Genomic DNA, 15,088 nt, shown 5'->3' with positions numbered 1-15,088 from the left:
TTGGGAACCCTCAGTGAAGAGTACTTAAAGAGAAATCTGAAGGATTTGGGAGAATTATTGAAACATGGCATAGAACAATTAACCAAAGTGCTTTGTCTTGTCTTTTCACAGGATTCATTCTGCTTCCAGCAGTGAGACTCACAGGCATCACAGATCTCAAACATTACCAATAATCCGAGGCAAAAATCCATTTTCCAACCCCAAACTGTTGCAGATGATGGACAGCACCATTGCAAGTAAGGTTCCCTGTCCTCCTTTGAATGGCCTTAGTTAGCTGGAGGGAGGAGGATTGTCAACTGGAACTTGGTCCAAGCAGAATACAGATGTGCCCTTGTGCTGTTTGATTCCATGATTCATTCTTAGATTGTTGAAGGTTATGGATGGGAAGAAAGTCCCAGCCCTTATTGCTTCTCATCCTTTTGGCTAAGATCAACTGTAACAAAGTCCCAGACCAATGTTATGGACAAGTAAATGGGGGTTGGGACTAGTGTCCAGACAACAGCTTAAGTAACCAGAAGGAGCAAAATACATTATTTATTTAAGGAATGCATGTGCCTCCTCACCAGAGTCCCGCTTGGGGTGGCTCAATAGAAACAGTGTGGTATAGTGGATAAAGTATTAGACTAGAATCTGGGAGACCCAGGTTCAGATCCTCATTTTGCCATGGAAATGTGCCAGATGTCCTGGGGATGATCACATATTGTCAGACTAGCCTATTTCACAGGGCTGTTGTGAGGCTTTGGCTCCCCACTGAGGAGAAAGCTAGGGGATGAACGAAGTAAGTAAAATCAATTAATTAGCAATTACACATGGAAAGCAAGCAAAATATACACATCTGCTTAATTTGAAGGATTTATTCAGATCACAGAAATCCTACCTCAGATTTAAGAAGAGGTTAAAAGAAAATTGCTAACTTCTCCGAAGCTATCAGGACCACTGGGTCAAATTTGCCCATGGCCCCGTAGATCCCAAATCAGGGTTAGTGAAGGCTCCACCTCCATCTCTCATTTCCTCTCTGTGGACCAGTTGTAGCTGGGTGATTGATTGATTGATTGATTGATTGATTGATTGATTGATTGATTGATTGATTGATTGATTGATTGATTGATTGATTGATTGATTGATTGATTGATTGATTTCCCCCAAAGGGCTTAAGGCAGTATTCTCTCATGTGCTCTCAGGTGGCTGTCTGGCCCCTACTTCCCCTCTCTCAGGTTGGCTCTCCACACTTCTTTGCTTACTCTGCCCCTCTTCCTCCTCCTTCCTCTTTTGCCACCTCTTCTTCTTCTGCTCTCTTTCTTCCAGTCTAGTCCTCTCTCCAGCTCTTCCTATCACACTCCAAATCCTCCCTACTTCTCTTCCTTCCCCACTCCCCTTTATCCCTTTTCTAATTTCCCCACTCCCCTTTATCCCTTTTCTAATTTCCCAACTCCTGATCTAGCTCTTTCCCAGTTCCCATTGGCCCATGGGCATTTGTTGGGCTCAGAGGTGGCATGACCCTGTACCAGAATAAATGCCCCTCGTTCCAGGGAGCAGTGCAGCAGTGCCTTGGAAGGGTCCCCGTGGAGCTGCAGTAGCATTCCCATGGGCAGGGTTGCATTAATTGATTCCCTGAGCCCTTTTCCATGGAAGTTCAGGAAACGTCCCTGGGGCCTTGCTGGCCATGGCACAGCAAGCTGCTTAGGAGGTAGCTTGGACTGTGCTGTGGTTGTGCCATCCCCAACAGTGGCACAGCTATCCCCCTTACCCTGACTTGTGCTGCCCATAGCATATTGTTCAGATTCATCTCAAACTTAAGTTTTAGTATCTTTTGCATTTCATCAAGTATTATGTATCTTTATCCAGTATTTTCTTGTTTTTTTACATGCCCACTACATATGAAGAAATGTTGCATCTCTGTTCTGATATTTCCAACACTTGTTAACATTTGTTCTAGGCGGTTCCAACGAAACAGATATTGTGCACTATGTAGATACTGAAGCCAACATTGCCACAGAAGTTTGCCTCACCATTCTTGACCTATTATGCCTTTTCACTCAACACCACCAGGTATAACTTTCTTATATCGAAATGATGAAAAGATGCTTTTAATGAAACTGCCCTTATCAGGGTTTATGTTAAGTTGTTGCTGTTTGCTAAGGCAGGAAGTTAAGAGGAAACAGGAAGGCTTGTGTGGTTTCATGATTGCCGATTCAGCTGCTGATATAGTACAACAGCAACAGGACTTCCACATGGCTGGTTGCTTCACAGTTTCCCTGGCCCGGTTCCTCTGCAGTAGCCATTTTATTTTGAGGGAATTAGCAAATTCATGTTGCTATATTAATATACCATTATAACAATATGTAATAGCTTCTATGAATTTAAAAAGTATGCATTTAGTATGTTGCATAAATATGCCTTTCCTCTTATATTTCCACAACAGAATAAGTTATTGACTTACTTTTTAAATGAAACCTGGAAAATAACAAGACCTTTGCCCTTATTTTTTATGGTGGTAACAGTATACCACTATTAGGATATGAAACAGTTTATTAAAAAAAAGCCCCCTAGGTGGTTGTGGGTAAGAAATAGCTGCCTCAAGGACATGGTCAGAGGGAAAAATCCAAACTTTCCTGACCCTCATAACAGCCACCCTGTACTTGTATCATTTAACAGAATATGCAAACCAGAACTATTTAGGAAGGTATTTGTATGAATGAGGTTAGAGCTGTAGTAGAATGGATCAGTTCAGGAGGGCGCCTTTATAGTGGAATAGGATTGCAATCTGTTGCACTACTGTATTTATCACCTTGCTTTTACCACATTGTCTTCTACCTTTGTAGCCTATTTTTTCCATTATGATACATCACACTTCAGATAGTATTTAATCTGCATTGTTTTCCAATTCTATACTCCTAGTCCTGTTAATTGGATACCTTATACTTCTCCACTGAGGCAGGAGGACATCTCTTCAACACCTCATCAGCATCAGTGCAGTGGAAGCTGTCCCTGAATCCAAATGCTTCTAAGGCACATGCTTCGTATTCCTCACTGTGCCAAAGAGAAATGGGGATTGGAGGGCCATACTTGACCTCAAGTTTCTGAACAAGCACATCAAGCTGAGGAAATTCTGGATGAAATCACTGAGAACAATCATTGAGGCCATTCAACCAGGAGACTTCCTTATCTCCTTAGATCTTCAGGAAGTGTACCTCCATATTCCCATTCTGCCAGCACACCACAGATTTCTGAGGTTTATGGTGGGGAACAACCACTTCCAGTTCAAGGTGTATATACCACCCTGAGAGTTTTCTCCAAGATGCTGCTTGCCACCATCATGTTGCTGAGAGAGAAGGATATTCACATCTTCCCTTATGTGAATTATCTCCTCCTGAGATCAGACAACAGGTGGTATTCAACACCCAGCAGACCATTCTTTATCTTCAAAAGCATGGCTTCCTAATCAACTTGCCAAAGAGTTCTTTACTACCCACTCAGTGGTTGGAGGATCTGGGCCTCATCATAGACATGACACGAAGTGCCCTTTATCTACCAGACAGCAAGGTGAAGACGATAGTCGGCCTCACTTCCGCAATAATAAGGAGCAGGTGTTCATCTCTCATGCAACTTTTAGGAGAAATCCATCCTTATGCCTACAGAGGAGAAGATGGCCCTTTAGTGGTGGACTGTCCCCAAGAATTTGCGACTAGGGAAGATCTTCCATCCAAGAGAAACAATCCAGATATTCACAGATGCCAGTCTCTCAGGCTGGGGCATGACCTTGGGGAACTCTCTGGTTCAGGCCCTATGGTCTCAGGAGGAAGCAGCACTTCCAGTCAACATTCTGAAGATCAGAGCTGTCTTTCTGGCCTGACAGCACTTCAGATCAGAATTCAAGGTCATCACATACTCTCAGGACTGACAATGTTTTGGTCAAGATCTATAACAACCATCTGGGAGGATCCAGATCCCCGAGGCTACATGCAGAAGTTCTTCAATATTCTGATTTGGCGGAGTGCAATCTGTGAATCGAACACATCAAGGGATCTCTCAGCATAGAGGTTGACTGGTTAATCAGGCAGATCCTCTCAGAATCAGCGTGGTCCCTGGAAAAAAGTGTGTTTCCGTCAATCATCAGACTATTTGGAACTCCAGTGGCAGACCTCTTCACCTCTCACAAGAATGCCCAGGTGAGCAGGTTCTATTCCAGACTTAACCATCCAAGGGCAGAAGCAAAAGATGCCCTGGTAGCTCTTTGGCTCCAAGGGATCCTATAAGCCTTTTCTGCAGTGCGAATCATTCCAGGGCTCCAACACATCAGGGACCTGAAGGCCACTGTCATCCTGATAGCACCGTATTCATCCCACAGGCCCTGGTTCTCCACTCTGTGAGAGATGTCAGTTGCTCCTCCTCTGAGGCTACCAGTGGAACTCAATCTACTCCATCAAGATCCAATTCTACACCCTGAACTGCAGTGGTTTCATTCAGCTGCTTGGAAACTACAATGCTTGAAATACTCATCAGCAGTGGTGGACACTATACTGGCTGCCAGACGTCCTGCTGCCTTCAGAATTTACTAATCAACCTGGAAAGCGTTTGCCAGATAGTGCTATCAGAAGAGAATGGACCCTGAAAGACCAATGATTTCTTTGATTCTTATATTTCTTTAAGAAAGTTACACCTCAGGTCTCAAATGTTCAATTTTAAGAAGGCAAGTGGTAGCCTTGGCTACTGTATTACCATCGTATAAAAGGCATCCCATTGCAAGGCACCCACACATCATGAGTTTCCTGAAGAGTGTAACACAATTAACTACAGTACCAGTCCACAGATTTCCCACATGGAATCTTCATACTGTCCTTTTAGCTTTAACTAGGTCACCATTCAAACCAATCAGACAGATTTCCTTAAAATGATTTCTGCAAGAAGGGTGTCTGAGCTAGGAGCCCTATTGATTCAAGCAGAGTGCTTCATCAAAGACAATGTTGTACTACATACGGACTTGACCTTCAAACCAAAATCAACCAGCAGATTCCACTTAGCACTAGCACTTACCTTGCCATCCTTTTGTCCTCATCCCAAACATCCCAAGGAGAGGATCTGGCACACCCTGGATGTCAGGAGAGCCATCAAGGTATTTTTACAAAGAACAGGACTTTCACAAATCTAAATCCTTATTCATTTCAGTAAGCCCACCCAGCAGGAGAGGGGCTATGTCTAAGGCATCCATTAGCTCAACTCTGAAGCCGTGTATTGCAGAGACTTATAAGGGTCAAAAGCTTCAGGTTCCACTGGGTATCACTGCCCATTCCATTAGAAGCTCCACTACAAATGCTGCTCTAAATAATCATCCATCAGTAGAAGCGATATGCAAGGCCTCGACTTGGGCCAACATTTCTACTTTTGTGAAACATTAAAATTGGACTCTTGCTCCTTAGCAGTTGCAACCTTCAGATGAAGAGTTTTGCAGTATGTGCTGGAACAATAAATTATGATCCACTCAGTTTTCTGGGATACTGCTCAGGAGGTCTCACCCACAAGATGTCCTCCTGCCTAAGTGGAGAATTGGCTACTCACCATGAAGGGTCCTTCTCTACTGAAGACAGGAGGACATCTTGGCCCACCCCAGTCATTATCTATTGTTCTTTCTTGCACAACTTTCTGTACTACAATCTAATTATTAGTTACTAATTATATTCTTATTTATCTTTAATTCCTGTTTCCTGTTAAATTCTTAATCCGTTTCTTGTAGTTTACCAGTGGTTTAAGATATAATTACTGCATTGGAAATAATCTGGGGAGGCTGACTCCCACATAGGAACAGGAAGTCTGAAAAAAATCTTCCTGTCTTCCTATTGGAAGGATTGGGAATTACCCACCTGCAAGATGTCCTCCTGTTGTCAGTGGAGAAGGACTCTTCATGGTAGTATCCAATGGACTGTTCTGGTTGTATTGTTTTCTATATTTTATAGAATACAGGCACTATAAAATGAAGTTCAGTAAATTAGGATGGCACTGACGATATGATGGTGCTGAAGGAGGTGAGTTAGTACTATATTGTTGGGAACACTGATACAAAACCCCCACAAAGTACCAAACAATTTTGTTCTAAAAGACTGAAACATATTTATTGGCTAATTTTTCAGAAACAACTGCAACAATCTGATTGCCAGAATGCACTGATGAAAAAAGTCTTTGATACCTACCTGCTGTTTTTGCAAATCAATCACTCTGCAGCAGCACTCAAACATGTCTTTGCTGCTCTAAGATTGCTTGTGAGCAGGGTAAGTCCTTGTATGTTTTTCTTATTTGTACCAAGAAATATTCTTTCATTGTGGAAAAACAGGTCGGGATGGCACCCTTTGGCAAATCTGGTGGCCAAAGACCAGAACTTCAGCATCCTGCAGACTACAGCTGGAATAAAATTTCAGAAAATGTCAAAGCTTGATTTCCAGTTCAAAATTTGAATGGTAAAACACATTGCCAGCTTTTTGATGGATTCCAAATATCAAAGGGCATTTGTTGCCACTATTGAACACTATCAGAGTTTCAACTTGCTTGTAACTTACAAAATACTGTCCAGTACCAAATACTGAAATTAAATACTAGTGCTGAACATTGAATATTCTAAGAGCATTCAGTGGCAAAATTTATAGAAAGGATTTGGGGGGAAAGTACTGGGATCAGATTTATTTTATCACTAAGTCTTGTCTTTCCCCGGGGACTGTTGTGTCTATTGACCACACTTCTTCCTACCAGAGTGAGAGTGAATTCCCTCCACACTTGATCATAATTTCATTGTTCCCTGCTCTCTACCCCTCTGAGCAGCAGCTCTTGTAAATCATAGTGATGCCTAGTGTGTCCATTCCTTGAACTGAGCACAAAGTAAAGTAAATGGCCTATACAGCATGTTATACTTTTCATAACATGTAATATCACACTTCTATTGCCAATATATCCTAGACCCAATGGAAGCATAAAATAAACCATGCAGAAAGAGCTTTAAATCAAATGCCAGACTGCCAGGAGCCTGCAAGTTGTGTGGGAGTATAAAAATAAAATAATAAATATCCAATGCATCCTTCCTATTATCAAAATGGAGAGATAGGACGGATCTGATACATGCATTTAAAATATTCCTGGAATGACTGATCTTTGTAGTAAACTGTCTGCACTGAATATGAACAATTCTGATTCATTATTGTTATCGTTATTATTATTTAGGCTTGATAAACCGCCCAACCCCCAAAGAGCTCTGGCAACCCCATTCATGGCAACCTCATAGAGTTTTGAAAGCAAAAGCCCTTCAGGGATGGTTTCCCATTGCCTCCCCATCATCCTGGTATTCCATGGAGGTCTCCCATCCAAATGCCAACTGGAATCAGGGCTGAAAATGTATGACTGGCCCATCACTCAGCAAGCTTCTATGGTGGGAGTGGGGATTCAAACGAGGGTTGCCCAGGTTCTAATGTGATACTTAACTACTACGCCACACTGGCTTTCACTTGTAAAGATAACGACACTAAAGTTGCACAGAGCATACTCCTCCCTCTTAACCTAAAGACCTCTATTTTCAAGCAAATTGGATCGACGAAGATGCCTGTTGGCACAGGTTCAGCTCTCTACATTGATTCCTAAAAGAATAAGAACGTAAGAAGAGGTCTCCTGAATCAGACCAGCTAAGAAAGCTGTTTTGTAGTAGAGGTGTATCAAATACTTTTGTTCATTTTGTTCTTCATAGTTCCCTTCAGCATTCTTCCAAGGACAAGCTGACTTGTGCGGATCATTCTGCTATGAGATTCTCAAGTGCTGCAATCACAGGTCACGGTCAACTCAGACGGAAGCCTCTGCTTTGCTGTATTTCTTCATGAGGAAGAACTTTGAATTTAATAAGCAGAAATCAATTGTTAGGTCCCATTTGCAGGTAAGCAAGCCTGAGATTACCATTCTCTCAGTTTTCTCTTGCAATATATTTTGTTCAGAGGTAGACAACACAAGCTTTCAAATCAGAGCTCCAAAAGCACCCTTCTGTTCCTAAGCAAAATGCTGAGATTTCTAAATTTCCCTTGTCAGCAAAAGATCTGTTTTTCATCCATATGGATGCAAAGTAAAGCAGGAAACTCAGGCAGAATGCTTAGAGATATTGGATGTAGTGTATGTGATATTATGGGTAATTTCTCTATTTTAGTAGCCAAAGGTAGACTGCTTTTGAAATCCTCTTCTTTAAAAACCAGCACACTGTGAAGTAGAGGGAGAAGATATACAAATTGCCAGTCTGGGCCACTTGGGCTACTGTTAACTCTCTTGCTTTTATCTTGGTCTAATACAATGGTGCCAGCAGTCCTCCTGAGAAACAACTGCTTTTCTATTTGATTGACACTCTACTTTGTTCTTCATCTTCTTCAGCTCATCAAAGCTGTAAGCCAGCTGATTGCAGATGCAGGAATTGGAGGCTCTCGGTTTCAGCATTCACTGGCTATTACAAATAACTTTGCAAATGGAGACAAGCAAATGAAAGTAAGGATTTTTGTCTCAATATTTATGACTCCAGATGGATAGATATCAGGACACATCCTCCTCTATTACCGTTGTAGTCCTTTAAGAAATTCTGCAAAGGGAATAGATTTGAAAAGTGGTCTTCATTTTCAAATGTAGTTATTTACTTACTTTTATAGTCTGTCTTTCTCATTTAAGCCTGGGGGTGATTGCAAAATTAGAAAACAATGCAATAAAAATATAATGCATTCAACAAATAATGCAGCAACCTGGAATAGAAAACAATGCAGTAAAAATAGTATAATACAAATAATGAGCTGTATAGATGGGATGGGGGAATGGTCTAAATTTTTCATAGACATTTGTTAAAAGTATCCTGCCAAACAGTTCTGTTTTCCATAGTATGATACCTTTGCTGTTACTGAGTGATATTTTGTATCATGAGATTTGTGGAGTAAACTTACGACTGGGGAAGAAAAATTAACACAAAACTTAATCCTGTACAATTCAATGACTGCATATAGCCGTACAATGCAATGACTGCATATAGCAAACAAAAATAGGCCATGGAACCAGCAAACAAAAGATATTGAAGAGGCTACTGGGAAAATGTGTATTTCAGCTTTGTGATAGTGACCAAAAGATACATGATTTTACATAATAACAGGGATTCTGTGGATTTAAAAGTGCTCCATTGCTTCTTTTCCCCAAAGAACAGCAACTTCCCAGCAGAAGTGAAAGACTTGACCAAACGCATAAGGACGGTCTTAATGGGTACAGCTCAGATGAAAGAACATGAGAAGGACCCTGAGATGCTGGTGGATTTACAGTACAGTCTGGCAAATTCCTATGCCAGTACACCTGAACTTCGTAGGACCTGGCTGGAGAGCATGGCCAAGATTCATGCTAGAAATGGAGACTTATCAGAGGTAACTCTCAAAAACTTGTACTGACGGACCATCTACCTGTGAAAAAAGAGGTTGGGGCAGTAGGAAGAAACATGGAACGTTGTTCTCAAGTCCCCTGTGTATGAAACTGAATCATAGAACTGGAAGATAATTATGTAACAACCTGCCCTGAGCAGAGGCATAGCTAGGGAAAATGGAGCCTGATGCAAAACCTAAGTTTTGCGCCCCCCACCCCCACCCCCGGCACCCCTCCAAATGTTCATTTATGATTTTTGTATTTTTTAGTGTTTTTTTTTCATTTTTGGCCTGCAGGGGGTGCAGTTTTAGGCTAGCAGCACCAAATATTCAGGGTATCTTTAGGAGATGCTCCTGATGATACCACCCAGGTTTGGTAAAGTTTGGTTCAGGGGGTCCAAAGTTATGAACTCTCAAAGGTGTAGCCCCCATCTCCTATTATCTTCCATTGGAAACAAATACTCATACTCACCTTTTTTTGCAAATCTCTCAGTGACTTTATCAGGAGCTTAACCTGAATAAAGAGTTCCTTGTTTTAAACAAATTGTCATGCTAACAAATCCACCAAGTGAAGCCTAGAAACTTTTTTGGGGAAAACACTGTCTGCTGCTGATGAAGATAAAGCATAATCTGCTCAGTGCAGTGTTAATGCTTGATATGGTTTCTTGTTGCAGGCTGCTATGTGCTATATCCATATAGCTGCCCTTATTGCTGAATACCTGAAAAGAAAGGGTAAGATAAACATATTCTAAAGCTATCACTAATATAGAAAACAGAAAAGCAGAAACACAAGCTGTAACTGAACTATTTTTTCCTGATGAAGTTGATGTTCTATTGCAGTTATCCTTTAAGCTGCTTTGAGCCTTTTGGAATATTTTTCCATTTGAGACTCTGTGACTAGAAAATGTCTAGATGCAGCAATCTTATATATAATGTGAAAATTGAGGTTAATTAATCATTTCTCTTTGAGGGGGAAGGGGCTTTTGTATTTTATTTTTTAGTGTTTCATCATTAAATATGCATGTATTAACACATACCAATAGCAGAATGCTAATAACATCTTACACTGTCATAGGTTACTGGAAAATGGAAAAGATTTGTACCTCTCGTATGCTCCCGGAAGATGCTCAACTCTCTGATAGCAATGTCTTACTAACAACTCACACTGGAGGAAGTGAGTGTTCTAACCATTGTCTGTTGATGGATCAGACAATATCATCCTAGCAGTCTACCCCCATTAAAGATATTTAAGTTTAAGGACTTATCCACAAGAAGAAAGGATCATGGTGCATCCTGATATTATTTGGTAGTAAGAAGTCTGAAATCACATCTCTACTACTTCTTTCTTTTTAAAAGAGTGAATCAAAATTTTAATGATGGAAAGATCTTGCATTGCAAATACTGTTTGCTTTTCCTAACAAGGTTTACTCCAAGACAATGCCTGAAGCTTTATGTTGGCACTGTTCCTACATAAATGCCAATTGAAATGTTCAAGAAGAACATGGTTTTAGTAGAGAACTAACTTTCTGAAGGAAGATTGGTGGTCTTCAAATGGTCACGATTTGAAAGATTGGAGTCAGCTGCTGGAGCTTTCCAAACTCCTTTCAAATTAGGACAGAATTTTGAAATGGGCTTGATTCTCTATGATCCATTCTTCCTGCTGCTTGTTGTCCCTGCCCTCCCTTTGTCAAATTTACTTCAGCAAAATATTGTGTTATGAGCCCCTTTCGCACACGCAAAATAATGCGTTTTCAAGCCACTTTCGCAACTTTTGTAAGTGGATTTTGCTATTCCGCACAGCTTCAAAGAGCACTGAAAGCAGTTTGAAAGTGCATTATTCTGCATGTGCGGAAGGAGCCATAGAGAAGGCTGATGGCAGTACTTCTTATAGCAATGTCTAGGCTCTAAACCTGAGGCCTTCCTTAGGTTTAAGGCCTAGTCATTGCTATGCGAAGCATTGAATTAGAAAGTATGAGGAATGTAGTTCCTTAATGCTTATTACTGTCACTGAGTGCTAACATAAGCTTTCAGAGCACTGGCTGCTGCTACTAGGAAGCATGGCAGCTACATTTCCCACACTTTTCTTCATGGTTGTGGCCGCATCCAGGACTTAAATTCAGGCATAGGGTTATCACCACTGTCTCTCCAGCTACTATACACTTTCGCAAAGATAAATGTAGAAATTTGGAGCAGCAGCCAGCAACGTTTGCAGCATAGCCTGCTAAAATGGAGGCAGTGAAGCCTGACTCAGGCTGCACCCAAGCCTAAACAATTTAATTTTGGCTCAGCTTGAATCAGTCCCAAATTAATTTATTTGAACCAGACCCATTCCAAATTTGTCCAGGGAGAGCTTGCCTAATTAATTCATTGTACCAAAGATGTTTGTTCTCTCATACTTACAGACTAAAACATATAATACTCATTCTAATGGCAGGTTTTTATACAGACACTGTATATTTATGAATAGTCCAAAACACAAATGCATTTCATGTCAGCCTTACAATTATTTTGAGACTCAAGGGGAGTGACTCTAATACTGCTTTTGTGCAACAATGTCTTTCTGCAGGAACATCAAATTATAACTATCCCCAGCTTTGCCAAATGGCATAATGAATTGAATGGGATTTGTAATAACCTACTACAAATTTAGGCTGTTTCATTTGTGCTACTCATTCTTTAGGCTGTGAAAAAGCAATTATGCCCAGCAAATAACAAACATTCTCTACAGCAATATCCTATTCTCTTTTTCAATAATCAATTACTTCAAGCAATTTTTATTCAAGCGTTCCTCTCCTTTTGCTCACAAAGGCTTATTTTCTATGGGATGGCCAGCCTTCCTCAATATAACACCAAATATTAAAGAAGAAAGTGCAATGAAAGAAGACTCTGGGATGCAGGATACACCATATAATGAGGTCAGCAAGGCTATAATCTACAGAATCCTTATCGTGTTTTCTCAGACATGGGTTTCACTGCACTCAATGGGATCCACTGTACTTAGGATTTCATCCTGAAGTCTGTTTTCCTTTCTGATGCCACAACTAGTTTCAATATATGCTTAGCACCATGAACTTGCACGGTCAACAAATGTTTTGTTCATTAACACAGAGGCATATACAGCAATTCAAATGGCAGAACAGATTTAGCTGAAGTAAATGTAGGCATAAGAATGAGAATGGGGGAGCCACAATCCACCCAGAATGGTCAACTTATTTTAATGGACACTGGACCGTAACATCCTGTCAGATTGAGAGTAGGAAACAGAGGAATGATTTTTGAGGTTTGTTGCTTCAGGGGCCCGACACATGCCTGGGGGCTTTGGGTGAGAGAGAAGCAGATCCCATCTGCTGACTCATGCAGATGAAAGCTAAAACACTACACCCAGCAACAATAGTGAGCAGTGTCAGAATTTTGGGCAATTGAAGGATCTTCCAGTGGCACATAGATACTCTGTCCCATGCTTTGAAGACAACATCAACTTGAGGGAAAACTGCATTTTCCCAGAATACAGTATACCTCACCCTTAGAAATTATTCAAGCTGTCTAGACACTTATGGATAGGTGGAGGGTTATAGTACTATTATATTTACTGTATTTATAACCCACCTTTGCCACTGAGATTCAAAGCAGATTAAATTGATACCATTAATATGTGCCAGTTAAAAGCAATGTATTAGGAGTAGGATTACATTTATTAGGACTAGGATTACAGAAATTTGAATAAGCATAGTGTAGTTGCAATGGAGAAAAACTGTAGTACACCAGTAGAAAACAATTCAGGGTAACACATGCAGCAAACATATTATACATCCTATAGATGGTGGTATAGTTCAGTCCCTTTACAACAAACCTTCCTGAACCATTCTGTTAAAGCATAGTCATATTTTAACACCTTCCCTACATGTATCTCACATGAGTAGATTGAGAACCTGCTAGATCAGAGGGAGGATAGATCCAGTGATGGGATCCAAAAATTTTAGTAACAGGTTCCCATGGTGGTGGGATTCAAACTGTGGCGTAGCGCCAATGGGACTGGGCGGGGCACAATGGGGGCGTGGCCGTGCATTCCGGGGGTGGGGCATTTCTGGGCAGGGCTGTGGCAAGGACGCAGCCGCTGCGCTGGTCCTTGGGTGGGAAACGAATGCACGCAGGCGCAGGCTGCCACGCACGCTGGTGCACCTCCTGATAGATTGCTTCAAGTTCTGCGTGCTACTGCTGAGAGAAGGGGCGTAACTAAGGCAAAAATCACATGGCAAAATCACCAATTAGTAACCCCCTCTCGGCACACACAAATAATTAGTAGCCTACTCTCGGGAACCTGTGAGAACCTGCTGGATCCCACCTCTGGATAGATCTCCCCCCATGCTAGCTCCCAGGATTCAAAACATTTCTCAGTAAGTTCTTGATGGATTTCACCCTATGCACTTATTCTAAAACATGTATCAATAATGCAGAAAATATATATGGCTGTTCTGCTGAACATGTGCAGTTGCATGTGTAGCGTCATGCTTTTCAGAGGTTTAGGACAAATGTATATGCATGTTTAACACAGATGTGTGAATATATGGCATTCCGTAAACGTGGGTATAAGTCTAGGAGGTATCTGCTAAATAAATTGAACAGTGCTGAATCTGAGTATATACAGGAGAGTCAGCATAGTGTAGTAGTGGCATGCACTGCCATGAAGATCAGTGGGTGATATTGGGCCAGTCACCCACTCTCAAGCAAACCCACCTCACAGGGTGGTTGTTGTGAAGATGAAATGAAGAAAAAAATAACCTTGTGCAGTACCCTGAACTCTTTGGAGGAAGGATGGGAATAAATGCAATTAAAAATATTGCAGTGTGTTTTCCACTAATTCATCTACTAAAGTAAGCAGCCTTGATGAGCTAAACATTTGTTTTGGTATTTTGTAAAAAGTAGGCTTTTGAAGACTTCTACTTTGTCAAAATAACTGTGTTTTTGTTTTTCTTTATATGGAATTGTAGAACATCCTTGTAGAGCAGCTGGAATTATGTGTTGATTATCTATGGAAATCTGAGAGATATGAACTTGTTGCTGAAGTTAACAAGCCAATCATTGCAGTATTTGAGAAGCAAAGAGATTTCAAGGTAAGGCAAGCTCAAAATGACAAATGCCATTCATTCCAAGAAAAGTTATATAGAATAGTATTGCTAGGCAGGTCACTTCAAATTGTGTGTTACTTATTTGCCATTACAAGTGGCTTTTAATGTATCTTATGGGCTTTAACTAACACCTTGAAAAACAGTTTCCATGGTTTCTGAAATGTCTTTATAGCTTTGTTTATTAACAAGGTTGCAGGCTGCAGCTTTGTCTTTAGTTGGGGATATGGCTAAGTGGTAGAACATCTGCTTTACATGTAAAAGGTCCAAGTTTCAGTCCCCAGAATCTCCAGTTTAAAAAGGATCAGGTGATGTGAAAGACCTGAGACTGGAGCCCAAATGCCAGTCATCTCGGTAGATGGATGATCTGACTCGCTAGCCCTGTTTACAATTTATAGAATGTCTGTATATTTGTTTGTAAGGACAAACCAACACACATCCACTTTTCAGCTGAAACTGGGTATGTGGCTAACGGTGAGTTCAGTCTCACATTCAGCTGTACATGCACTGAAAATACTATGAGAATCACTCAATGAGCATATAAAGAGAAATGAAGTGTATTCCATA

The 15,088-nt window shown here is 40.9% G+C and overlaps 1 protein-coding gene across 6 annotated transcripts in view; it reads left to right on the top strand.

Moving 5' to 3' along the window:
- Positions 1–15,088, top strand: part of DOCK10 (dedicator of cytokinesis 10) — a 167,722-nt gene that overhangs the window by 134,052 nt on the left and 18,582 nt on the right. For all 6 annotated transcript variants that reach the window (XM_048505431.1, XM_048505430.1, XM_048505429.1 and 3 more), the window contains exons 40-49: positions 112–236; positions 1,937–2,049; positions 6,126–6,263; positions 7,721–7,903; positions 8,386–8,496; positions 9,189–9,404; positions 10,073–10,130; positions 10,474–10,572; positions 12,207–12,313; positions 14,387–14,509. In XM_048505431.1, coding sequence (XP_048361388.1) covers positions 112–236; positions 1,937–2,049; positions 6,126–6,263; positions 7,721–7,903; positions 8,386–8,496; positions 9,189–9,404; positions 10,073–10,130; positions 10,474–10,572; positions 12,207–12,313; positions 14,387–14,509 — 1,273 coding nt within the window. The remainder of the gene's footprint in view (positions 1–111; positions 237–1,936; positions 2,050–6,125; positions 6,264–7,720; positions 7,904–8,385; positions 8,497–9,188; positions 9,405–10,072; positions 10,131–10,473; positions 10,573–12,206; positions 12,314–14,386; positions 14,510–15,088) is intronic.

The sequence above is a fragment of the Sphaerodactylus townsendi genome, linkage group LG08, assembly GCF_021028975.2.
Source record: "Sphaerodactylus townsendi isolate TG3544 linkage group LG08, MPM_Stown_v2.3, whole genome shotgun sequence".
Taxonomy (NCBI): Eukaryota; Metazoa; Chordata; class Lepidosauria; order Squamata; family Sphaerodactylidae; genus Sphaerodactylus; species Sphaerodactylus townsendi.
This window is presented reverse-complemented; position numbering and strand designations above follow the sequence as displayed.